The sequence below is a fragment of the Thermobia domestica genome, chromosome 9 (assembly GCF_964235325.1).
Source record: "Thermobia domestica chromosome 9, izTheDome1.hap1.1, whole genome shotgun sequence".
NCBI classification, from domain to species: domain Eukaryota; kingdom Metazoa; phylum Arthropoda; class Insecta; order Zygentoma; family Lepismatidae; genus Thermobia; species Thermobia domestica.
Window position 1 is genome coordinate 196162477 of NC_137462.1, and position 26655 is coordinate 196189131.

At 34.9% G+C, this 26655-nt stretch overlaps 2 protein-coding genes across 7 annotated transcripts in view; one reads left to right on the plus strand and one right to left on the minus strand.

The window, feature by feature from the left end:
• Nucleotides 1-26655, minus strand: part of LOC145660520 (serologically defined colon cancer antigen 8 homolog) — a 540216-nt gene that overhangs the window by 395549 nt on the left and 118012 nt on the right. The gene's annotated exons all lie outside the window — the stretch shown is intronic.
• LOC145660518 (uncharacterized) overlaps nt 1-26655 on the plus strand; it is a 443921-nt gene that overhangs the window by 214817 nt on the left and 202449 nt on the right. For 5 of the 6 annotated variants that reach the window (XM_081725684.1, XM_081725686.1, XM_081725687.1 and 2 more), the window contains one exon: nt 17977-18111. In XM_081725684.1, coding sequence (XP_081581810.1) covers nt 17977-18111 — 135 coding nt within the window. Of the gene's footprint in view, nt 1-13233; nt 13387-17976; nt 18112-26655 lie in introns of those variants that run through there. The other variant, XM_081725690.1, reaches the window with a different exon arrangement.

Below are 26655 nucleotides of genomic sequence, written 5' to 3' on the forward strand. Positions count from 1 at the left end.
CAAGTGGCCTAACTCCAAAATTGAAATTTTCCAGGAGTGAAAGTTGAAGTTCAATATCTCATGAACAATCCATATTTCTTTTATGTTGGGAACCAAAACCATAACTACTGTATGTAGTTCATTGTTTTATAACTTAGTGTTTACAAAAATCCTTTTAAAAAATACCTATTCATAGAAGTGAATTGTACTTATCTGTACTAGTTCTTGGCATCCAAGCAGTCCATTTATTGTAATACTAGCTTAATATACCCATTCTTCGCATGGGGGCTGTATTTGGAAGTCAACACCTGTGGAAGTATCACCATTCATTTCAGTGACCGCGAAAACTATGGATTTGACACTAGTATCAATCAATATGGGCTATTTATACATGTCTCGGTATTCCTCACCCGCTGACACCCGGCCCGCATACAGTAGTAGCTGAATTTGCAAGTCATCGCTGATGGAAGTGTCACCATTGATCTCAGCGACCGTGAAAACTATGGATTTGACACTAATGTCGATCAATTTGGATTACTTTTACTACATGTCTCGCTAAACGCCCCCCTGAGACCCTCTGGTTCCAATTTTGACAAAAACGCTTCTCCTTAGACTGGGACCTGGACCAAGGTATCCGTGGCCAAAATTTGGTAACTCTCGGTCAACTTGTCTGGTCCCCAGGTCGGTCCCAGTAAACGTCCCCCCCGAGACCCCCCTGGTTCGAAATTTAAAAAAACGCTTCGTCTTGATCTGGGGCCTGGACTAAGGTACCCGTGACCAAATTTTGGGAACTCTCGGTCCACTGTCTGGTCCCCAGGTCGCACACAGACAGACAGACAAACACACAAACAAACTTTATTTTATTTATATTAGATAAGATATACTATGTAAAATAGTCTCGTATCATAATATGTGATTTACAACAAATGTTACATTATATATTATCCGTAGTTCGTGATATGCTGCAACATATTAAAACCTCAGAATAGTTGGGCAAGCGAATAATCCAGAAGTTACGTAACCGTATTGCGTTCATGGGAACGAAAACACAATAATTATAACTATGCTAAATTACTATAGACTACCAACTGCTCATTCAGAGAATTTATGAAGTTCACTTTATCGCAATAGTTTTATAGAAACTAGATTTAGACTACGGATAATAGTTTTATACAAACTAGATAATCAATTATTATTATTATTATCATTATATTTGCAGTACAACCAAATACAACGACATTAACTATTAGTTCTAATTAACTTAATTGAGCTGAAAATTAAATCTTGATCTTTAAAGATTAACTACTAATTTTATGCGTTCTGTACCTTTCTAAAGGAATAAAAGCTGGAATTGGTTTCAAGGCTGTTTCTGAGTGAATACTTTCTTCAAAATAATATTAAAAATTATAGAAAGATTTTCGAGACATTCGAGTCGAGTCGAGATTTTTAAGAGCCGTCTCGACTCGACTCGAAAATTCGAGTCGAGAAATACGTTTGTCTCGACTCGTCTCGAATTTTACAAAGTGTGTCTCGACTCGAATTCGAGTCGAGTCGAGATTCGAGACATGTCTCGACTCGAGCGCATCCCTATGTAACAACGATAATAAGTAGGGAGAAGCTGATTTTTTTTTATGTGGATTCAATATCGCAAGAGTAGATACTGTTTGTGACCTCATTCCTCTACTGCAACCGGATGTTGTAGAAATGTACTACCACTTCCGGTTCCAATATTGACTCTCATACAACAAAAACTGTAGTAGGAGGAGTAGGATTGTGTATACTATACAATCTTGGTTAAGAGATTTGTAATGTTTGTTGTAAGAAGACAAACGACACAACGAAATTTCCTTATAATAAATTACAAACGTCTCAGTGCGTAACGCTAATTCGTAATAGTAAACATTGAAATCTTTGGTTTAACTTACCACGATTATGCCCTTTAAGCTAAGAGAGACTGTAAGTAATGCAAGTGAATAGTAATGCAAGAATTCGTGGAATGAGAAAGTAGGAGGAAACGGGACATGATGTTGTCCACCACAAACTTACTTCGATCGGGGATCGAACACCATAATCAGAGATTAGCACTCTACCACTGAGCCACCGTGTCCCCTGTAATAGTAAACAGTCACGCTAATAGATGTCGCCATCTGCGGAATTGTTATGTATAACGAAGTCCGTTAATAATTACGGTACATTAAAAGATATAGAATAAAGTTCGGAGTGGTTAGTAAGGTAAACTTAAAAATATATAAATTTGATAAATGTTACCAGTTAAAGCTTTTAATTACATACAGTTTCAATCTATAGTGGCTTGGGTGGCAACCACTAGTCGAAAAGTTTTAAGAAATAACATTGTGGTTTCAGTATTGGATTTGCATAATTTGGAAGTCTACCGAGTCTCTTTGTATTAAACGAAACTTATTATTATTGTTGTTTCTAATAGATCACTTCTTGCAAATTGAAATGCTTTCATTTACTATCCATTAATTTCTTCGATTAAAATTAAAATTTCCTCGTTAATATGTTCATCAGTTGCACATCCATTTGAATACAATTTCTACTCCAACAAGCATCTTTCCTGCTTTCAATATTTACAGTTGTGTGTTTATTATGTTTCCATTTTTGTCTACGTTTTCTCATTATGGTCTTCAGTTGTATGTACAGTCATGTCCAAAATGATTGTCGCATATCTATAACTGTGTTCTTGTAAGAATATAATTTGATCATGATTTTGCAGAGTAGTTTTAACGATACTATGTGTATAATCTCGAAATGTTTATTTGTGGTAAATTTCATAGGAAAAGAATCATAAATACGAAAATTAGAATGAGTAAAACAAAATGTTGCTAAATGGACAAGAAAGTTTTATTTTCGTTTTATTGTTCTTATTTACTGCTCTTTGACATAAAATTTGCCACGTATATGTCTTTGCCGATTATACACATACTAACATTATAAGACAGTGGTTCTCAAACTTGTTGTTACAGCGACCCACATTAAATAATAAAAAGTATTTTGTGCCTACTTACTTTTATTCTAATGCACATTGACATTCTACATAATGGTGATGTGTTTCAAAGCAATTAAATTCCGTAAATATCTCTAATTCCAGTTCGTTCAATAACAGTTCATATGATTAATTAACATGAAATTTACAGTATTTGGGGATTCTGTAAACACTCCGAGCAACCACGAATGTTTCAAAGTATAGAGCTCGATGCTTAAATTTTAATAAATCAAGATTTAGTTGGTTTCTTTTATATCTATCATAAATATCTCACTTTCTAACTAAATTGTAATGTAAATTTATGAATATAATGGCCCTGTCGGTACGAGAATATCAGTCAGTGACTATCGAGCAAGTGTATTGTAAATTTATTTCTTACAAGGGACATCACCCAATTGTCCGGCTCCGATTTCAATGAAATTCTTGTTGCTGATAGAGGACATGTATTCATTACTTGTGATGACAGAAATTTTTGCCATGGTGCATGTTTTCTATTTTTTAATAATTTTTAAAGGTTGTGATGTGGTTAATAGAGATTACTGCAGATGTCCCTTACTACCCCTTGTAAATGGAATGTTAATGAAAGAACAACCATGTAGATACGTATAGGGCCTAGGAGAAAGTCGTATGGTACGTATGACCTTGACGGCAGCCATCTTGAAATCCGCCATTTTGAATTAAAGTCAAGTTTTTTAAATGGGAATAGGGTAATATGATACATAATTTCGGGCTAGAATTTAATCGGGAAGACAATGGTGAAGTTAGTTTTAAGATGTGCCAATTTGGTGAAAAGTTACAAGCATATTAATTGTTTATACTTACTATGTGCGTAAGTCCCTTACCTCCGCTTCTAACCCGCGTATTGATGATAATAAGTGGATAAAGGTTTCGGTAATACATATTATGCCTAGAGGGAAGTGATACGATAAGGGTATCATTGACGGCAGCCATTTTGAAATCCGCCATTTTGAATTAAAGTGAAGTTTTGAAAACTGAAAACCATAGCATGTGGCACCACATTTTAATAGTAAATTTTCCCCAAAAGCCAATGTTATGCTTATTTTTGTTCTATAGTTAACCAATATGAATTTATGACTCTTCTAATATGCACGAAACGTCCATTATTCGATCTTTCAAATTGGCAACACTCCTAATTTTCATCGCATGTTTTAGGATTCCAACTGGCACTTTGCAATTGTTTCCATGGCTCATGTTTTCTAAATTTATTACATTTTTTTTAAGAGTTGCGATTTGTCAGTTCATGAATAGTGTTGGGATAAGCATCCGCAATCTTTCTGAATTTTGAAGACTTGCCATGTAATTATTAATTTCCTAGGCAGTGTAACTGTAACCCAGAGTACATGAGGTACCTATGGGCCTATGTGATGTAAAGAAATACAAATGAAATTATAAGAAATTGGTGTAACAAGAACTCAAAATTATCATGAAATGTAGCCTACATGTTGCGCAAACGACAAAAAGTATTTTTCTTTAAAAATAAATACGAATTTATAACTTTAAAGGAAGAGCAGCAATGATAGAAAATATCAAAGAGACATAATATGACTGTTCCCAACACTGTTTGTACCGTGAACAAAATATGAAAACAGGTAACTTGTTTATAAAGAGGTGTAACTTAATCGAGTTCTCGATCAATACTGATTATAAATCTTACAAACATGAACCATCGACAACAATCATTAGAAAACGAATGACTCTTTTGTCTGACTAGCTAAAACATTGCCATAGAAAATAAATAAATAAATATACAATAAACAAATAAATATAAAACAAAACAAAAGACCATTGATTTACACAACAATCATATTTCGTTTCCTTTTTTGAAGTGAATTTTCAACTTATTTCTCGTCTCATCTACTATCCATTACAAGCTACGTCTCCGGTATTACCTGAATGCAAAGTTGGAGTTCTTTCGTTCTGCGATGATTTATGTCAGTAAACGAGTTTTTGAAGGGCAGGTATAGGAAATAAATAATTACATTGCCTATGAAATTAATAATTGCATGGCAAGTCTTCAAACTTCAGAAAGATTGCTGGATGCTTATCCCAACACTATTCATGAACTGACAAATCGCAACTCTTGAAAAAAGAAAATAAATTTAGAAAACATGAGCCATGGAAACAATTGCAAAGTGCAAGTTGGAATCCTAAAACATGCAATGAAAATTAGGAGTGTTGCCAATTTGAAAGATCGAATAATGGACGTTTCGTGCACATTAGAAGAGTCATAAATTCATATTGGTTAACTATAGAACAAAAATAAGCATAACATTGGCTTTTGGGGAAAATTTACTATTAAAATGTGGTGCCACATGCTATGGTTTTCAGTTTTCAAAACTTCACTTTAATTCAAAATGGCGGATTTCAAAATGGCTGCCGTCAATGATACCCTTATCGTATCACTTCCCTCTAGGCATAATATGTATTACCGAAACCTTTATCCACTTATTATCATAAATACGCGGGTTAGAAGCGGAGGTAAGGGACTTACGCACATAGTAAGTATAAACAATTAATATGCTTGTAACTTTTCACCAAATGGGCGCATCTTAAAACTAACTTCACCATTGTCTTCCCGATTAAATTCTAGCCCGAAATTATGTATCATATTATCCTGTTCCCATTTAAAAAACCTGACCTTAATTCAAAATGGCGGATTTCAAGATGGCTACCGTCAAGGTCATACGTACCATACGACTTTCTTCTAGGCCCTATACGTATCTACATGGTTGTTCTTTCATTAACACTCCGTTTACAAAGGGTAGTAAGGGACATCTGCAGTAATCTCTATTAACCACATCACAACCTTTAAAAATTATTAAAAAATAGAAAACTTGCACCATGGCAAAAATTTCTGTCATCACAAGTAATGAATACATGTCCCCTATCAGCAATAAAAATTTCATTGAAATCGGAGCCGGACAATTGGGTGATGTCCCTTGTTAGTACCATATGAAATTGTACACATGCGCAAAAAGGATTTAAGAGTTTCCATAGAAAGGTAATACAGAGCTAACACTACTCCCGACCAATGCCCTACCCCGTGAAAGATTTTGATTCACCCGTCCTAACCCACCCAGTATCTCCACTGACTGTATAATAGGGCAGGACTCAGAGTAAGCTCTTAGTTTTCACCTCATTGTTTTCTGAATAGTACTTCACAATATATGATTCTGCATCAGAATTTTTTTTCACGATTTAAAGGAAGAAACCTTGCGACCCACACTTTGAGAAACATAAATACCGATCGAATTCGTTATCACATTATATTCCTACAACAATATGTTATAGACATGTGACAATAATTTTGGATATGAGTGTACATAGTTTTCCTCCATACTCACATTTCAAAAGCTGTAAATAATGCGATATGACAACTAGTCTTAAGAGATAGGATAAATATGAGATAGGGTAGGTATTTACTTTATGACTGTTCTCTTCGGTACACAATCCCGGATTTTCAAGTCTTGTCGAAAACCCGCTTACGTTAACCTCACTTCGATTCTGAAAGAGGGAAGATAGCAGTTTATAGGGAAGATAGCAGTTTATATATATATATATATATATATATATATATATATATATATATATATATATAAATGTTATAATATGAGTTTCTCATTTTGTTTTCATAAAATGGTGAATATTTTGAAGCTATTAAACAGAATTTTAAAGGTTCAAAACGAATTATTCAGCATAATTAGCACTTCAGTCGACGTGGGGTTTTGCCATTACACTTTGATTAAATATATTGATATTGAGGAGGATATTGTTTAAATTAAAAAAAAAGGGGGAGGAGAAAGAAACGGTGGCACCGTTTGAAATTATTTTTCAAACTTATTTAGTTCTTCGATGGAGCTACGTTTTGTAATTTTATTTTGATCTAAATACGCATCCTTAGGGGAAAATGCGGTTCAAATATACTACCTTTCAATTATTTTCCATGCACATATCATTCCCGAACGAAGACCGAGAATTTCAGCGATTTGATTATAAGATGGCAATTAGTGGAAGTTTCCGACTTCCTGTAAAATATTCTCATTTCTAATTGAGAATTCAACTTTTAATGTGATATTATTCTCCTCTGTATACAAATTTCTGTGTAATAGATCGTGAGTTCGAAACGAAGTTACGCGGTAGGATTTGCTGTTGAACGTATACTACTTCGCGTTGGTTATCACAAGGTTGACCAGTTTCCATCTTTAGTGTTGCTGGGTAATTTTCTTTCTCTTCATTTCAATGTACTTCCACATTACATTAATGTGAAGGTCTGTGAGATTTAGATCCGCATCACTATCAATGTTGTCACTATCTGATAAATATTTTCTTTCATACTGCCTTCGTGTTTGATTTTTTTTAAAATTATGATTCTAGATAATTCTGGTTTGTTAATTATCGTTCAGGATCGCTTGGAAAATTTGCAAAAAAATATTCTACTAATAATATAAAATCCTTGTATTGTTTGTAGTGAATAAATGCATATGGGTGCCTAATGCATGATCTGAAATTATAAATAAATGAAACCTTATATGACGAACGGGAAAGTAATTGAAATAAAGTAGTACCGAATATTATGCTTACGAATAGAATATATTGCTCCTAAGGGGTTCATCTTCATCGTCAGTATTCTCCCATTACAAGTAGGTAACTTTTCGCAAATTCAGAAGCTTCCGTATACTATGGGCCATTATACCTAATCATCTCCTCCCTCCTCGCTTTCCTTTCACCAGGCTGTTTAGCAGTTTCTTAGAAGATCTTTTGTAAATGTGACATTCATCTATGTTCTTCTCTTTTTCATTATTTTAATTGATGATCTTCCCTTTCTATTATTCTAACATTACTTGGTTTTTCATTCCTACATTAGTTCTCTCATATATATACATTCATTTTTCTGTCCCATAAATATAGTTAATTAAAATTCTTTAACACTTGCTTTAAGCTTACATATTTATAAAGACTGATATTTGAAATCAAATAATAACATGTAGCGTAAAAGTATTGAGCCTTTTGCTCATGAGGGGGCGTTAGTGTCTCAAGTCTCAAGGTGTATGAGTCGCAGCGGATTAAGTCTAACGTCATTTGACAGCTGACAATTGAAGCTAGTAGATGTGCAAAAAAGTGTTGGAATTCTTATGATCATATGTAAGATATTGCGCGATGAAGATGAGTACACTTTCCACAAAACTACGCTACATAATTTTATTTCAATAATGGCGCAAATGCTGCGAAGGCCCGTGAAGAAATTCATGTTCTTTATGGACAAGATACGTCATTAGAACCAGTAGTCAAAAGATTGTTCAGTCGCTTTCATTGTGGGAATGTTTATGTCCAAAATGCTCCTGAAAGTGGGAGACCAATCACAGAAAAATTGGATGATATTCTGGCAAAAGTCGAGCAAGAGTGGCATGTAAGCAGCTTGACATCTCAAATGCTCTAAACACCCATAACCAAACGCAGTGTAAAACCATGTAGAGAAAGCTGACTAGAAAAAGAAGCTCGACGTTTGGGTGCCACATGATCTGACTCAGAGACATTGACTAAATCTAATTTCTGTCTGCAAATCTGTACTGAAACGTAACAAACTCGAACCTTTGCTGAAGCCGTTTATCACGAGTGATGAAATGTGGGTAAGCTATAACAACAATGTGCGAAAAGTATCATGATTGAGGGGAGAAGAACATCCATAGTCTGTGATAAATCCCACACTGACTTCCAGAAGGGTTATGCTATGCGTTTGGTGCGATTTGGAGGCCACCGTGCATCACGAGCTGCTGACATCGGATAGAACGATAGACCTGAATCCGTACTGTCAGCAATCAGCGCGAGTGCACCTAGGAATTCAAAGGAAACAGCCGGAAGTGATCAGCAGAAAGTATGTCGTATAACACACTGACAACGCCAGACCTCAAACATATCAAACAACTCATCATGAATTGAGTAAACTTAGAAAGGACATTTTAAAGCATCCACTATATAGGCGGATCTATCGCGTCAGACTGTCATTTGTTTCGATCTCTGCAGTACTCACTGAATGGTGTAAAGTTAGTTTCAAAAAGAGGCCTGTAATGAGCAGATGTTACCATTTTTTGACCAAAAACCATAAAAATTCTATAGCGACGGGATCATGGTGTTGCAGGAAAAATGACATGTCATCGAACAAAATGGTGCATAACATTCTTTATAAATTACAATAAATGTATTCTCAGTTGTGACCCCCAAAGGCTCAATACTTTTTAGACAACCTGATATTTGCTGTAAACTTAGTAGGGGAAATCTAAAAGAATCCACCCAGGAAGTTGAAGTAAGTCCGATCAGTTCTATTCTGTTGATTGCAAACAAAACCGCAAGAAATTCAAAATGACTCTAAAATATTTCTGCTCATAAAGAAGGAAGAAGAAAGGATAATTTAGCAGGAAAAATAAAGAATCAACATAATAGTACTGTAACGTTAGCTATAATAGAAAGCTGTAAATAAGACTTGTTCATGGAAATGTTTGTGCAGGATTGTTGTTTGTTTTCTATATATTACAATCTTAGTTACATAATTGCTAACATGCTGACTAAAACTGTTTTTAACTGAATAAAATGTCTTCTCTTGGAACAGCCAATAGAAAGCAATGTATTTATACAGCGCACTAGCGGATCCAGAAGGATCGTTTGGAGGGGGCGGTTCGCTTCCTGGAAAATGAGTGTAGAATCAAGGTGACCATAGTTTTAATTTGCAAGAATGGGACGCTAATGAATCTGGGGCTGAAGGGGGAGTGTAAAGGAACCCGAATTTGTAAGTTTTTTTTTTTTTTTTTTTTTTTTTTATTATGAAAGTATATTCTTTCCGTAAATTTAAATTAAATATGCACTTCCGTTTCGGAGGCGTGGCGGTGTCATGATTCACTTCACAACTAGTCAGAGCTATGTATCAGACGCGCTGTCTTGCACAGTACTTGTACAAAACAAAATGCTGTATTGACGATGGCATTCATTTTAACGAAAGAGTGTACAATTTGGTCTAATCATTTATATTTTGAATAAGAATAGCGGGACAACAGTTAAAAAAAAAAAAGAATCGGTCTATGCAAAAATAGATAACGGTATACAAGCATAAAGAATAATACAAAATGTTCACAAATTACAAAAGACATTATGATATTTCTATCCATTTCTTGGTAGCTTAAAAATAATACAATAATTAATTATAAAATGATGTTCAGTAGTATATAGTACACAGTGTTGCAAGTGGGCCAAAACATAGGGGAGCAATCTTTACAATTTGCTTTCATTTCTATTTATATCAGGATATAATTCAGCAGATTGAAAATTGAAAAGAAAAAAGAATAATATTCAAACTGAACTCCAAGGATGTATTACTAGCACCGTGATTATTCCTCTTGGCGATTGCCCGAACATGAATTCCGTGGTTTTTCCCCGACATAAGAATGTTATGGTTTCTCCCTTAGAAGAACTAGCCTGCTCACACAAGGGCACAGATCAAGTACAGGAGAATGAAATGGATACACTTTCGAATGCATAATACTAATCATCACTGCATTTAAACACTATTATACTGCTAACAGGAACCCAGAGCGACGGTTTGAAGTCAAACTACAGCAGTAACATATAAAGAAATGAATTGTGAATATAAATTCTATATAAATATAATATATTGCAGAACTCCTTAACCATATAAATTGCTAGTTACTACGAAGGTAAGTGCATAATTTATTCAATAAAATACTGTAAATAATGTAATAACAAAAAAATCAATACTAAGTGTTCTCTTATACAAACGCAACAGAAATTTTGTCAAATCTAGCACGAAATGTGTATAAATTTTACATGAATTAAAGTATGAATTAAAATTATATAGAATCACAATATAAGCCATTATAATGCATAAATAGTAAAAAGCATTATCAAAGCCTACAATAAAATGAACGAAAGATCAGAAATGTAAAACCAAAATGATGTTTCCGTTCATTACTGCGCACAAACCATACTTCTTTTAACATACCGACTGGTGATATTATTTGACAATATCAGATATTTGAAAAAATGTAAATTAAAATTGAATATTGAAAAATTCACCTTTTAACGAAATTACCAATGGAGAATAAAGTACATATAACTTGGTTTTCTTTCATCTCAGACATAATATGAACCCCGTTTGGCCTAATGACTAACACGCTTACCTTTGGTGCACGTGGTCCCGGGTTCGATTCCCGGTGGGAGTACAGTTAAACGAAAAAAAGTGGTTCGGATTCCATTATAATCAGTAGGTCCACGTCTCCTTTAGCCGTCCTGGCACAATCGTTGGACGTTAAACAAACAAAACAAATATCATATGCATAATATATAACTATTTATTAAAAATATACTATATAAACACTTTTTTTTGCGATTGTAGTTGTGCCCTTTTGTTTCATTTAAAAATTTAGAAAAGTTCGTTCATCTTTCTTGATTTTCTTTGCGATTCAGATACATCCAAGAAGTTCAACTGTAGACTCAGACTCATGACTTTCGGGGAGTACCCACAAGTTGAAAATAATTATGGGCAAAAACCACAACGGGCGGAAACCCACAGAACGGTCTTAGTCACCTTGTAAAAATTACAGCACAAAATCAAATCTACGTCCTTTCTTGTTCCTGGCAAATTCCGTGTTTCTAACCTTCAAAGATTCTTAGATATTGATATCATATTATAATAATTGTAATCCCCGTCCCTTTTCTTCCCACCTCTTCCCCCCCATTTTATTAGAAGATCAAAAAAACGTTGAAACGTGTGTCAAATAATTTTAAATGATATAAATATCAAATTTCAAGTCTCTAACCTTAAGGGATTCGGAGAGATGGCCACCTTATTAAAATAATTTCCACTCCATCGCCCCTTCCTTTCTTCGAATTTCCAAAAAATCCTTTCTAGTGATACCCTACGTCACAAATCTTTTCTACTGTCCGAATTTCAAGTTTCTAGCTTAAGCGGATTGGCCTGTGTGAAGATTATTTATTCACTCAGGACTTCGTGTTTTATATATGAATTACAATAACAGCTAGCTTATGTTATTTCCCAAGGAAAGATGAGATGCCATTAAAAGCCACAATGAACACCTGATCCCTTCCTAATGTTCCCGTGTTGAACCCCAAGAGTCACTGCTCTCTTTGTTATCTAGTACCTAGCAAAACTACCTTTGATCTTTGATGCATGAGGTTCTGTGGTTTGATTCCCGGTGAGTATGCATTGAACGCACTATAGTGGTTCAGATTCAACTTTAAATACTATTAAGTACCACACATTTTGATTAGACTCTGCTAGGCTTGTCACACAGATTGGATCGGTAGGGAGAAGACCATATTTATATTTCTCAAGAATAAATGCTGAAAGTAAAAAAAATAACACCTTTGGGGGGGCGGTCGCCCCCTCCGCCCCCCACGTGGATCCGCCAGTGATACAGCGTGTAGTCTTGAGTAATGGTAGGATGGAAGCCATTCTTCCTGTTCCGTTCCATGGTGATCGTTCCTGTTAATTACTTCCAAAGTTTTCTGTTTCAAAGCATTCACGTATTTTGCACAGCTTTTGATTAGTTCAATGAAATACCTACGTTTTCAGATACAGAAAAATCTTATTTCCTGTATTAATGTATGTGGATTTAAAATTTTCAAAAAGGCGGAAACTCAAGAAAAGCATTAAGGAATGCAGGAAGAAAAATGAAAGCAAAATCAGAAGCAAAATTTAGTTTGTGTTGTCTGTCCATGTTGACGTTTTGTTTGTGATTTGAAGCTCCTTCGGTGAGCATAAAAGCACTTTCTCTTATATGTGTGAAATGTATTCACACTTTGTCTAAGAAAAGATAGTATCACAACACCAATTTGACGTTTTTGATCTCGGAATAAGTTCTGCTTGGCTGTAACAAGCAAACATTGTTCTAATGTTTTAATAGGCATTGATTCCTTCACTTAAAATAATCAACTGAAGTATAAATTTCTTTACATAACTTTCCCTAAAAAATAAAAGTTTCACATGTTATCAGAAAAACATCGCTTTGTTACGCTTTTGAAAAAAGAGAAAAAAGAAGTCTCCAGTAAAAGAGCAAAAACGACTGGAAATACGTTTTCTTGTGCTACGGACTATAGAACATTATTATTATTCAGTAGGCATCGCGGCCGAAGTATTAGTATTGCAGTCAGGGTGCACGTCAACACAAAGGTTGGTTCCCTTGAATAACCTCACGTTACGAAGCACCTTAAAGCTTCTCACTCGAAAGACATAGTTGGAATGGATCAGTGAAGAAGATAGTGAATTTTCTGTTAAGACGACGAACGAGGAAACAGCTTAATGGGAAACAATTCCAACAAAATCCATCGCGTTCCGGATGCGAAGTGCAAGTGTAAGTGTGTTCTCATCTCGTTAATTTGCTTATTTTTATATTTTTTGAAGGGAGAGGAGATCATCAAGGAAAAAAAGTTTTGGCGGAAAATCTTGTTTGGTTGCCCGTCATTATTACAATTTAATATTTTGTGATTGGTTTTAAGTATGCTATTCAATATATTCGATTATGTCTGCTTTGAACATTTTAGTTTTATTGATTTTAACTTTTTTTTTTTAAATTAAGTTCACATTACTTTTCTTAAATCGGCAGATTCAATGTTTGACTTGATTCCGTTGACTCTGGTATCTTTCTAGACACAAAATAACAACATAAGCATCAATTGACGTACGAAAAAATATCATATAGGTTTGATTCTCAGTGAGAATTTACATAATTTATCTCCACACTGAATTCTGTTTTTACTTGTCTTATACCATCTGCGCTAGAAAAGGGTGTTAAACTCCCATTGTATGTTTTTTTCGATAATGCGTTGATACTTTGCCTGACACTCTTCCATGATTATATTTAATCTCAAACGAAACAAAATCGTACGAATATTTTGTTTTAATATTCCATGGTTATTTCCCATAGGATTTATAAACAAGAAAACTGGAAAATCTGGCGAATAGTGAAGGCAAAAGTTATGGGGAAAATTTCGGGAAAACCAACGGATGTCAAGCTTACGAAGCCTGCGATCAACCCCCAAAATGTTTCGCTTAGGAGACGATGGAATTAAAAGACTCTCAAAATAAGAATACTTTGAAGGATAGACTTCAAGTTTCGCATGATGATGGAGAACATCGCATACAAAATCAATCTGCTAGCGAGAAGTTTAAAATGTCCCTTCTGTTTGTTGTAGACAATATCGTGACTGTTGGTTTTATCGGGTTACTCCTGTTTTTTCCTACATTCTCATTCCGCCAATTCTTCCATTATCATTCATTTGCGTTAGTCATCTGTCTCCCTTAGCCTAAAGGGCATAATTATGGGATGTTAAAAGTGAAAGCTTTCGTTTCATTCTTCAAATGTACCTTCTTTAGAACTTTAGCGCCCTTACAAAAACTTTGTAGAGTATCACAATTGTATCCCCCCTGTCCTTGTACTCCGATGAAACAGTAATATGATACTTATTGCTAGAACTTCGTATCAGGATAAAGTCTGTTGAAACCTTACCAAACACAATGGTGCCCTCTGAGATACGTACACACTACATAACTTTATATATAGATGAAAGGATAAAACGTCCAGTGCTTATAAATTACCATCGCTTGGAGATAAAAGGATAAGACGGGACCGCAGTGGTTCAGGGATAGAGTTTACTTTTGATGCGTAGAGTCCCTGGTTCGATCTCAGCTCTTGCCAAGTGGGTTTTGTGGTGAAGAAACATCGTGTGCGTGGGTTTTATCGGAATTCCTTCATTTCCTCGTACTTTCTTCATTCCACCATTTCGTTCATCATCATCATAACCTCGCAGCAAAATCGTAGGACATTAAACTAAAATATAAAAATTAAAATAGATGGAGCAAACCGTGAGATAGGAAAATGTCAGAGGGCCCGTCAAATGGGGCATTTTGCTTGCCCCACACGGGCTTTCATCTTAGGCTCCTGCGGTTCATCCGAAAATTTTAATTGAGAAAGTATCTGCTGTCTTCATAAAAGATTTCCCATGTGTACGACTTTTGTTGTTGTTGTTGAGGCCGCGGTGGCTCAGTGGTAGAGCGTTCACCTCTGGTGCTTGGGGACCCAGGTTCGATCCCAGTCCCCGCCAAGTGAACTTTGTGGTGGACAAACACCGTGTGCATGGGTTTTCTCGGGGTTCTCGTTTCCTCCGACTTTCTTCATTCCACCATTTCATTCATTACTCATCATCACCGTCTTCTTTAGCCTAACCGGCATAACCGTGGGACGTAAAACTTAAAGATTTCATTTCATTTCATTTTGTTGTTGTTGTTGATGATGATGATGCATTGCCATTTAAATTTGGGGGGGAACTCCCATATAATCATAATGCTCCATGCGATGCACTCGTGACATTTTCCTATCTCGCTCATTATTATTATTATTATTATTATTATTATTATTATTATTATTATTATTATTATTATTATTATTATTATTATTATTATTATTATTATTATTATGTCTCCAGCTGCTTGTGATTTTTAAGCACTGAACGTTTTAATTGAAACCCCCGATATATGTGCATACTGTAGTAAAGGAATCCAATTTTTCAATTTTTTAACGTTATAAGAACTTGTTTTGTGAAAGGAAAACGAGCGTTCCTTTCCAGCACGGAAGTTTTGTGAGAGTAAAATCCTAACCACATGTGCCCTCATCATATCGAAACCAGACTCTCGTGGGTGGCTAAGTTGTCTCTTATTTGGTACAGAGAGTATTTTCCACTAGAGACTTATGTGGTTTCTAACCTATTAAGCTAAGCTCTGCACGTTTCATATAGTTTTGGTCTCGAAAAGAGATGTTAAATTCTAAACAAATTTGAAGTCATAACTAGGGCCGTCTTAACGTATCTGCCCGATGATCACTTGCCTGGAGGCCCACAAATAGAATTACAGGTGTTACGTGTAAAATTTAGTCGTAGTGGCCCTAATTCACTGGTTTGCTCAGGGATCAATAATTCTTTTAAGACGACACTGGTCGGAAATACATGCACTAAACATAGTTTTAACCGTAATTTTAACTAGGCTGGGAGATCACCTACAACCAAGACCGATGACATGCTCGTGTAATCCAGTTCTCTTGAAGGTGAAATAATGTAGTGGAGAACGGTTTAACTGTGTTGGAAGCGTCATCTCATCGTGAATATTTTTAAAAAGAAACCCAAATCACGACTTGTGATGTGTTGTCATTCGTATTTTGTGTGAATGAAATTTTACTTCACTGTAAGCACTACTAGTACTTCGTTTTTGAATGAGAAATTATGCAGAGCACTAATGTAAAGTGTATGTGAAACAACGAACACTAAGTAGTAAATAACACAGTAACACAATTCAGTCATAAAGAATGGATTTTCCCCGCCCTTATTCGTAATAGGGCGAAATAGTCACGAGTATGTAGACTGAGAGTGCAAACTTGCCTGATTTCGACACTGTGCCTCCGAATGTCGTCAAGTGCAATCAAGTTCCGGATGTCTTTATCCTCAGGTTTCTACGGGTATCCATTTGACAGATGCTTCGTGAACCCCTAAAATGCTTTCGAAGGTGGATAGAACAAAGAATTCTCACTTCAACTAGAAATCGAATCCGAGCCGAATGGTAGATAGCCAGACGCCTTACCTTCTCGCTGTTCTAATAATACCTCATAGTAAAAATTTTAATTACAGTTATTTTCGTTTTTTTATTTTGGATTTTTACAGTTTCTGAAAGTAGACTGGAATTATCCTACATAATAATATTATAATTTAAAAGAGTTTGTTCATTTAATCAGTGTAAATGGTGTAACTATTAATTCTGTGAAGCAGATGGGAGCAAGAAACGTTTTGGCGAAGATGTACTCAGTCGAATTATATTATGGGGAGACCCGGGTTCGATTCCCGGCGGGAGCTCATGTGGTTCGGATTCCACGTTAATCAGTAGGTCCACGTCTTATATAGCCTCGCTGCTGAAAGGGACGCTAAACTAAAAATCAACTCAACTCAATCAACTCGAATTATATTATGATATATGAAACCCATCGTGAGGTATTTATTGATAAATTAATTGGCATGGAGATCATTTCGAGCACTTTGTACTTTGTGTTATTTTGATGATGCGTCGAGGCGAGATCATTGTCGCCCGCAGCATGAGACAAGCAGGGAGAGCTAATTGTCCAATACCGGTACTGAATTTTCGAAGAGGTTCAGTTCTTCGAAATACACACTATAGTGTTTAATATTTTTATATAGTGTATTAAATACTTCATTACTATATTATGTTTGCTAGAGTTAATAAAGTTATGCACTGTGCGTAAATAATCGTTGTTTTACATGAAGTATGTCCATGTGTGCATCAAGATGTGTGTGTATTTGCGATTGCATTTGTACGTCTGTCTTTATCCGCCCCCATTTGAAAAAATCCTGCCGACGTTTCCGATGAGATCAAACTACGGCTCTGAAGTCCAGTGTGGTGCTACTGTATTTCCGAATGTCAGTAGGAATTGAATTGATTACTTTGTAGACGACCACAGACTTCTACCCAACGTTAGCATAAAAACGTCTAAAGGACTAGTAATGAAATAATATAAATTATTATTTATATATATGTAATTAAAGAAGTCACATTTTGAATTTGAGGATTATAGGGATCGGTCAATTTAACCGCGTCACTGATCTTTCCCCCTTCCAATATATATTGTAGCTAAAAAAAAATCAAGGTGGGATTTTTCAATGAAAACGAAAGCTCTTGGAATTATGATTTAAAAAAATAGATACCCTTGGAATGTGCTCTTAACTAGAAGTGCTTTATTACAAAGGAAGAAATTAAATTTTGTATGAATTAACTACATTACTACGGAAATGGAACTTAATCGCATTTCATTCCGTTTCTTGCAGAACGTAATTTGATAGCATTCTCTGCTTCTTCCTTAATATGTAATGTGCTCTTTCTCTTCCAGGGAGAGAGCAGCTGATTCATCCTCCCCAGGGCGTGACCAAAATGGAAACAACTCCACTTAGTCCTCTGTATGGCACTCCTTCTTGGTGGTGTACGGAGAATTCAACAGATCCAGAAAGCAGTTCCTCATCGAAAGGTAAGTTCCAAAGTTCTGCTCTCGTTAAGTTCTGTGAAGCTTACATTAAACAAGAATAATGTTTTCTTAATAAAGCTAACTCATACAAGACTCTGACTGGGCTACAACACGTGATATTCTCCAATACAGGGTGTCTCAAATTTTTCAGTATATAGGGAATTTTCAATTCAAAATACAAGTATCACACATTATCTCACTTAATGTTGTGGCTTTCAAAAGCCAGGCTCAGACGAATGCATTTCCACCTATCCCTATTCATATTCTGCAAGAGGTATCATGAAGACACAGTTGACAATACTAGTCGTGGATTTTGTTATAATGCGCCAGCGAATTAAAATGTCTCCAGAGATATATATTAAAAAAAAAAACTATTATGAGTCAGAAGGATCTAAATTTCTTATCTAATTTTAGCCATTGATGCATCGTGCGAACGTAATGAAAAGCACTCCATTCTGCTGAAAGTATGCCCAACAATCTTCGTACGCATTTAACACCAACTCACCTCGTCTTAATGTCTTAGAGTACCATTTCCTATTCAAGGATCTGTGAGTAAAGTTAGGTTCAATTAGCCTGCTCTTCACATAAATAAATTTTCGGCATCTTGAATTTGGAAATCTGCATCTAATGAGAATGTGTCTTGCTCTAGTACCAAGTTCAGGTTGCTAACTTCTCCGTTGACAAAAAAGTACGCCTCGTCGAATACAACACCAACTTCACATTTTACCAATTCAGAAAATTCGATACGTTGCGTTGGTCTATAAATATTTCCACTCAGCTTCTGCATTACCTGCTCTTTATAAGATAGGCATCTGTTAAGAGGTCCGCGATAGTACTACAAGAATAGCCGATCTAAAAATCTTCTTTGGGAGTTTTCCGTGGGTTTCTCGAACGGATCTGATCTTTCACAGATCTAGTGTTTTCAAATGTTGCTTTGAGATTGTCTAAAATGTCATGATGATGATTTTTCTTGAAGCACTTTTCGTTCAACATTTACACAATATATAGTATATTGCACATCCTGACACAGACAAGGTAATGATCTCTATAAGCTTATTTCGAATTATCACCTTTTGAAGATATCGCCTGTAAAAAGGAGCAATAATCGCTATTTCTTTGTAAGCACACTGTACATATAAACGTACGGAGGCACACGTAAATTTCTAATAAAATTCCTGTTAGCAGTTTGTTGGAGATGCAAAACAGTCACATCTTGCAAACGCACTTAAATACTTATATATATTGAAAATGTAAGTGTTCTCGTTTAGCAAAAATCACATGTGAGTTGAAACGAAATTATGTGTATCAAGGATCTTATGAAACTAGTGTGCGTATCCAGACACAGATAATAGGCTGAAGACCTTCATTTTTGATGATAATAATAATAATAAACTTGTTCAAAATTTTATCAAAATTTCTGTTTTATTAAGACACAAATCGATTACTATAATATTTTTGCGAAACCAGGAAACTAACACTTTTACCAAATTAAGGAAGTTTTTAGCAATTACGAAAAGAAAGAAATGGCGCCAAAATAAGCCATTTTAAGTGTACAAGTTAATGAAAAAATAAAAAATAAATAAAAGACTGTAATCAAATAACTAATCTTGACATCGGCAGTGTTACAGAGGTGATTGTGCGTTCTGATTGTGTGTTCTGATTGTGCGTTTAAAAACATTTTATTGTGGTAGATATCCGGGGAACCATAGTGCAGTCTTGTTTTAACCATCTTCTAAAGGTCATATTCTTTCAACCATACGTCTGAAATTTTAATACTGAGGTTAAAATAAATGTTTTAATTGGCCAAAGTAAAGTCATATTCGTTTAGAGAGGAAATCCATCTATGACTTTTTATTTATTTATTTTTTAAATTTATTTTTAAGCGATTGGTTAATGGATTGATTTTTCTTTCTTTCCTATTCGGCAAGACTGAATTGGAGTGACCTGTTCAAGCCTACTCGCGATCCGAAACTGTGTAATTTACTACTTTTAATTTACTAATTGATAATGTATGTTATACGAAGAAACACATTTAACTTTGTCGGGACATTCGTGTTAAAATTTGTTGACACCCATTGAACTAGTATTGTCACATCCATTAGTCAAGTAATAATATAAGCTATTAAAGCATATTTTGTCACATACTGTACATATTTCTTCCTTCAGTATAAGTGAAACCCAAATAGAGAAGTAAAAATAAATAAATAGAGAGTGAGTGTCTTCAAGGAACTTCATTTATTTCAAAATCACTTGAAAATGACGAACTTAGCGTTCGTTTGTAAGAACTCGTACTGAGAAAGAATTGCCGACGAAAAATGAATATTCCGCCTTTGTTAGTAATGTAGTGAGTCATAACGTACTCGTGAGTCATACTGTTTACAGCGTCTTATGTCTTACTTGATTTGGCTGTCATCCAACGATGTAGCTTTCTGGTTTGGATTTACTGTAAGTGAACTTCTTGTATTGACCTTTCTCTGAAACTTATGTTTAAATGTGATGCACCTTGAAACATATAAATGTCAACTTCATTTCCATACCTGTTGCTTCTGTCCACGAGAGGAGGATTACAACAATTAGTGGAAAATATTTATAATTTCAAGTTGGCTTGATGAGAGTGCAAGTTTGCTTGTTTATTTCTATCGTCCGCATTTTATACTCAAAAGACGAGAATGCTAGCCATTTAGCTACGGCTGTGAAAAGTTCACTTCGGAGGTAAACGTTAATCTACTCGCTGTTACTTAACCCTACCAGAACTAGGGTAGGTGTGGCGCTAAAGATCCACATTTTCGAAATTTAGGCTTTTATTTATGGATGTATGTGACCACCTCTTCCAGCTTCTTATTTTGTGTCAATAAGAGTGTACAGTGTAATATATATAGTAACAAATGACTGTTATAGAGATCTTCACTTTTAATAGGGCAAGTGTGATGCTATCTTGCAAAGTTCGTGTACATTCTTGCAAATGCGTTGTGTTGCTCTTACAATATCAACCACCACAATAAATGTTTTTTATTCACAATTTATACCTGGAAATAATATGCAAGGAACATTATGTATCATGTTCATATAAACAAAATAAAATATGAAAATCAGTAGTTTTTAATTGAAACAAATTTCACGCTTTACAAAATATCGTTTTCGGTAAATGTTTCCAGTGGCATTTTAATCCATGCAGATCCACAGTGGAATGTGCTTACGCTTGAACCTGCAAAGGTTAATATATTGTATTCTATATTAAATGTTATAGTGATATTTTACACATAAAGTTTGTTAACAACGTAACTGACATAGAAATATTTTTTTAAATCGTAAAATACAAGATATTTGTCAAACTAGAAATAACAGTCTCCAAGCGAAGCACAATGTTTTTATTAAAATATCGATTTGTAACAGTTTCGCCATTGTGCTTTGCTGAAAAGTTGTATTTCTGTTTTGAATTACTAAATCAAAACTAATGTAAACCAGATAGTTAAGGTATTTGTATTTATTTGTTTTCATCTTCTAAATTATATGTGACGTGTTGCATAGAAATGCGAATGTTCAATCAGAAATGACTTTTTTTTAATAGTTAATATGAATTGTTTATAAAAGTTTTTGTATGTGTATATATACAAGTATGTATTAGGAAGGTAATATTACCAGTATGTATATGTCATTCGAGATGTAGTCACGCCTGAAGATTACTTTGCATCATGGACATGGAAATTCATGTTTGTAGGACATTTTCTTCGTTCTTTAAAATTAACACGTTTTTGTTTAGTTTTTTTTTTTTTTTTAACATAGGTATTTAATTTACATAGCTCGTAATTTCTCAGTGAAGGGTCTACTTGAGCGCTTGCTTTCTTTTGGTCCATATACTCATACGTGCGTATGTCTAAAAGCAAACTAACATAGGTTTATATGTATGCAGTTAGTACTGTTTTATTTGTTCCGCGAAAATGAGAATTTTCGGTATTAAATGGAGGACAACAGCTCGCATGGGACATCATTATGCATAATGTTCACATGTTAAGCAGCATTTCCAGGAAAACAAGCGGGAGATGAGTTTATTGGATTTTGCGTTGCCGTGACAAAGCCTGTCCTTCGTATGACATTCGGTAGTAATAATGCAGCAAGTGAAACGCATGGATGGTTCGTTGTATGATTAATGCATTGTTTCTCGTATGATTGGAAGACATTTTATTTATTTATCTATTCAAGAATATAGAGCTCAGTAGCTGAAATACCTAATAATTGTGTTTGCATAATAATATTCCTATATTTTACATTGTCGTAAACGAAACATTGTCAGAAGTCTTAACTAAGTCTTTATCATATATATATATATATATATATAATATTAAAGTACTGCACAATTGGAAGAACAATATTAAAAGTTCTTTTTATAGAATGTTGTTACATTTGTAGTCTCTAAAGTACCAGTTGGCGAGAGGAAGAGAGATTTATCGCTGTTTTATAGCAACTCATGTAGCTATATGCTCCAATCCCTCAAGTGATATTATTCATAGCAAATACAAACAGCTTCTGATATGGTGGTGTTTGTGAGAGCCCATTGCTCTAACAACTACCACTGCTTGTAATTTGATTAACAAATGTGGTAGAAATAAATTCGACCAGATGAAAAATAGTTATTCATTGGAGAAAATAGATAAGAGTAAATGACATTTGTCGTCTTCGCAGTACTGCTTTCTTTTTCAGAACAAGGCCAAGAAAAAATATATCTATAAGATAGGTTATTGAAGTTTATTGAAGTAAGGAAATGTCAGATTTAAGAAGTCTCGTACTACAAGAAATTTACAAAATGAAAGAAATGTAATTGCAAAGTAATAGGTGTTTAGTCATTGATAAAGCCAGGGGACAATATTCTAAAATTTTATCTGCAAACTTTTCTGTATCTCCCTTTTTCAAAGCACACTCCGGAATTGCTTTTGAAATCGAAAACTGAGCAGAGCGAGCGTGCCAACAACGCACTAATATTATATATCTCAAAAAGAATCCGTGGCCGCTATTCATGGGCGCCCGAAGAAAAGTTTTTAGGCGGGGAGCTCAAATCCCTGGTTGCTATATTACGTGTGGTATTTTTTATTTGTATTAAGAAAAGCTTGAGAAATTTAATACATTTTCGTGAGCCAGGGGAGGGGGGCTCGGGCCCCACCCTGCCCTCCCCTTCGGGCGCCCATGCCGCTATTCTGTGTCTCAGGATATACAAATAACTATTCATGAAAGCGCTAATTGGCATTGATTTGTGTTTTGTTATGGATGCATAAATTCAGTTCCTGAGCTTTCTCACCTTCTGAGGTTTTCATCCTGTGGAATGACGGATGAAATATTTCTTTTGATAAAATATTTCGTTTTAACTGGTTTTGAATTTGCATTAGATATTGGTTATGGGAATACTTCAACTTTAACCTAAACCAAGTACAGTATAAACGAAACAATAGTACTTCCATTTTGTCTGATGATCAATTTCATTATCATCAACATAAAGGTACTTACCTTCAAACGGGAGGGTATACGTGAAAATTGATGCATGGCTCATACTAAGGTTAGTACATGAGGAATACAGATGATGAAAGGAGAAAACCATATTCTTATTTTTTGTAATTTTTAATTTATTTTATTTTGACAAAGTTTAAAAGCAATCATATCCTCTATGAAATTAATTGTGATACCATCACTTCCAGTATTCAGTGAAATAATTTGTTTTAGTATGTCAAGAAGTAAGACTAAATTAATTGAGTCATAGACTTAGCTGACGAAGTTCTAACCAATAAATATCATGTCGAGAACATTGAATTTTTTACAAATAGTTCTACAATAAATGCGATAGGCATGCATAGAAAATTTAACTTATTCATTGATCTTTATTTTTTTAACGATTAAAAAAATGGATTCTGGACTAGTAAATAAAATCATTAAAACTGTTGGCACAGTAATCATTTATATGAATTTAATGCAAGAATACTTAACCATGCCAGAAGTGTCAGGTTTTTAGAGAAATTTAAAGAAAACTTTACTTTCCTATTACTTATTTATTCCATCTGGAAGCAGGTCTTAGCGCATTTGTCTAGCAGAGCTCGAGAGTCACTTGAGGAGAAATAGGAAGACCAGTTTCTTTCCTATGTGGTTTAAGAGTATATCAAAATCTTTTTTTTAAAAAAAGGCATTTGAAATTAAATTATAAAATCTTTCAATTTAATGTCCCACGATTATAGCTGTTAGGGCAAGGGAGACGGGTGATTAAGGCAAGGAAATGATGGAAGTATAATGTGGAAAGAAACGGGAGTATCCTGAGAGAACCCACGAACACGGTGTTGTCCACCACAAACTTACTTGCCCGGGATTCGAACCAGGGACTCCACACAGCAAAGGTAAGCACTCTACCACTGAGCCACCATGCTCCCTTTAAAAAGACTGAGAATTAGTACAAGAGTACAATGTAAGAACTAAGTACAATGGCTTCATTATACAAATATTCACTGTTCATGTCGACTAATGTCTGCTATCTTATAGACACGAAGCTAGATCTTTAAAAAGTTATTTTCCTAATAGTGGCACACTTACAATATTTGTTCTCGTGCAGCCAGATGGAAAGAATTCACCTCTAATTTGGAACCAACAAGAAATTGCAGGCGCGACAGCTTCTAGAGTTTACGTGTGTTCATGAGAACTTAGCATCGATCGGTCAGGTGTTCTCTGTTTGCAAAAGTAACCGCTGCGTAGGATGATGGGGAACAAAAAGCTAGTTTCATGTAGTTTAACAGGATTTTATTTACTGTTAAATTAAACGGTTAATTTCTGGACTATGGCCTTTGGAACACCCACTCTTCTTACCAGATATATGTGAGGTTGTATACATCAAAGGATTTGGAGACAAATAAATAAATAAAAGAGGAAAGAAAAGAAATGAATACTTTTTTGCTCAGAAACCCACGGTAGTCTGTATAGTCGTATTTCAGTGTATTTTATTATTTCATTTTATTTTGCACCGTATTTTCTGAACTGAATTTCATAAATTTTCTTCCAGAAATGTATATTTATTTTATTTTATTGTTATTCTGTGGCTCTTTAATGTTTCGATCCTTCGTTCATGTTAAGACTGAAGGATTAATTAATTATATATATTATTCGTAAAAAAGTGCTAAGTTAATTATTCGTGAATATTTCAGGCCAGAATCAGAAGTTATAGGTGAATTTTTTTTAATTCACACAATTTATATGCAGGCATTTCTTCATCAAATATAAAACGGTACGCATTTATTTATTTAACGACCTCGGAGCGCAATTACATTAGAATCATTACATATCAACAGCAAAATTAACAGTGGGGAAGGAAGTGGAAAAAATTCGGCCACAATCTATGTTTAAAGATACTATCCGGTCATTCGCATGATGGAACTGAAAGAAAACTTTGAATAACCTCAGGATGATCGATCACATGGTTTGAGCCTCGAACCTCTCGAGTACTTAGGAGAAACACCGAATCACTAAATTGCTATAGTATGTATGCCCACGTTAATTTACGCTATTATAAATGTATTTCTTTCATCCTTGTTTTAGTATATATTTATGAACAATGAATATTTAATATTAAAATGGGGTTCATTTTAGTCTTGGAACAACGCATAATTTTAATAATAAAAATAGGGGGCATGGTGACTCAGTGGTAGAGCGTTCACTTCTGGTGTGTGAGGTCCCTGGTTTGAACCCAGCTTTCGCCAAGTGGGCTTTGTGGTGGACGAACACCGTGTTCGTAGGTTTTGTCAGGTTCTTCCGTTTCCTCCCACTTCATTCATTCCACCGTTGTATTCATTTCTCATCATCACCGTCCCCTTTAGCCTAGTCGGCATAACCGTGAAACTGAAAAAAAAATTCATTATATTTTTTTAATAAAAATAATATCTAACCAAAGAAAATATTCTATTAATAATTTGTGTTACAGTTTTAGCAATATATTATTGCCTCCATGAGATAATGTAACGGTGTATTGCCGAAATAGTAACGCAAATTATGAATAAAACAATTTCATCTGGTCTCATTGTATTGTTATTTAAGTTAAAATTAAGTTCAGTCAAATTGTAAGTGATATCACGTAATAAGAGACTAGATTTATATCGTACAACTTAACGAGTTCAACAAAACTAGAGTAGCCCTCCCCGCTACTGTAGTGGATAGAGCTCTCTTTTAGTGCACGGGATTCAGGGTTGATTCCCGGTAAGAAAGTCTTGAAAGGGCTTATCCGATTGGCCATAAGGACCAAACTGTGTCACGTGTAGTGGCGTATTTACGATTTTGTTTCGGGAGGGGCTTTGCTAACTTTCGGGGGGGCTTTGCCTGGAAATGTGAAAATTCTGCAAGATATTTCATTTACTTTACTATACTAAGTAAGATTTTAGGGGGGCTTAAGCCCGGAAGCCACCCCCCTAAATACGCCACTGGTCACGTGATTAGGTCAAAAGTCACGTTACGTGCTAAATCCAGTCTGGAGATTCCAAATCAGGTAAATTTTAGCCATCTCCCTCTTTTGGTGTTTGAAATAAGTGGAGC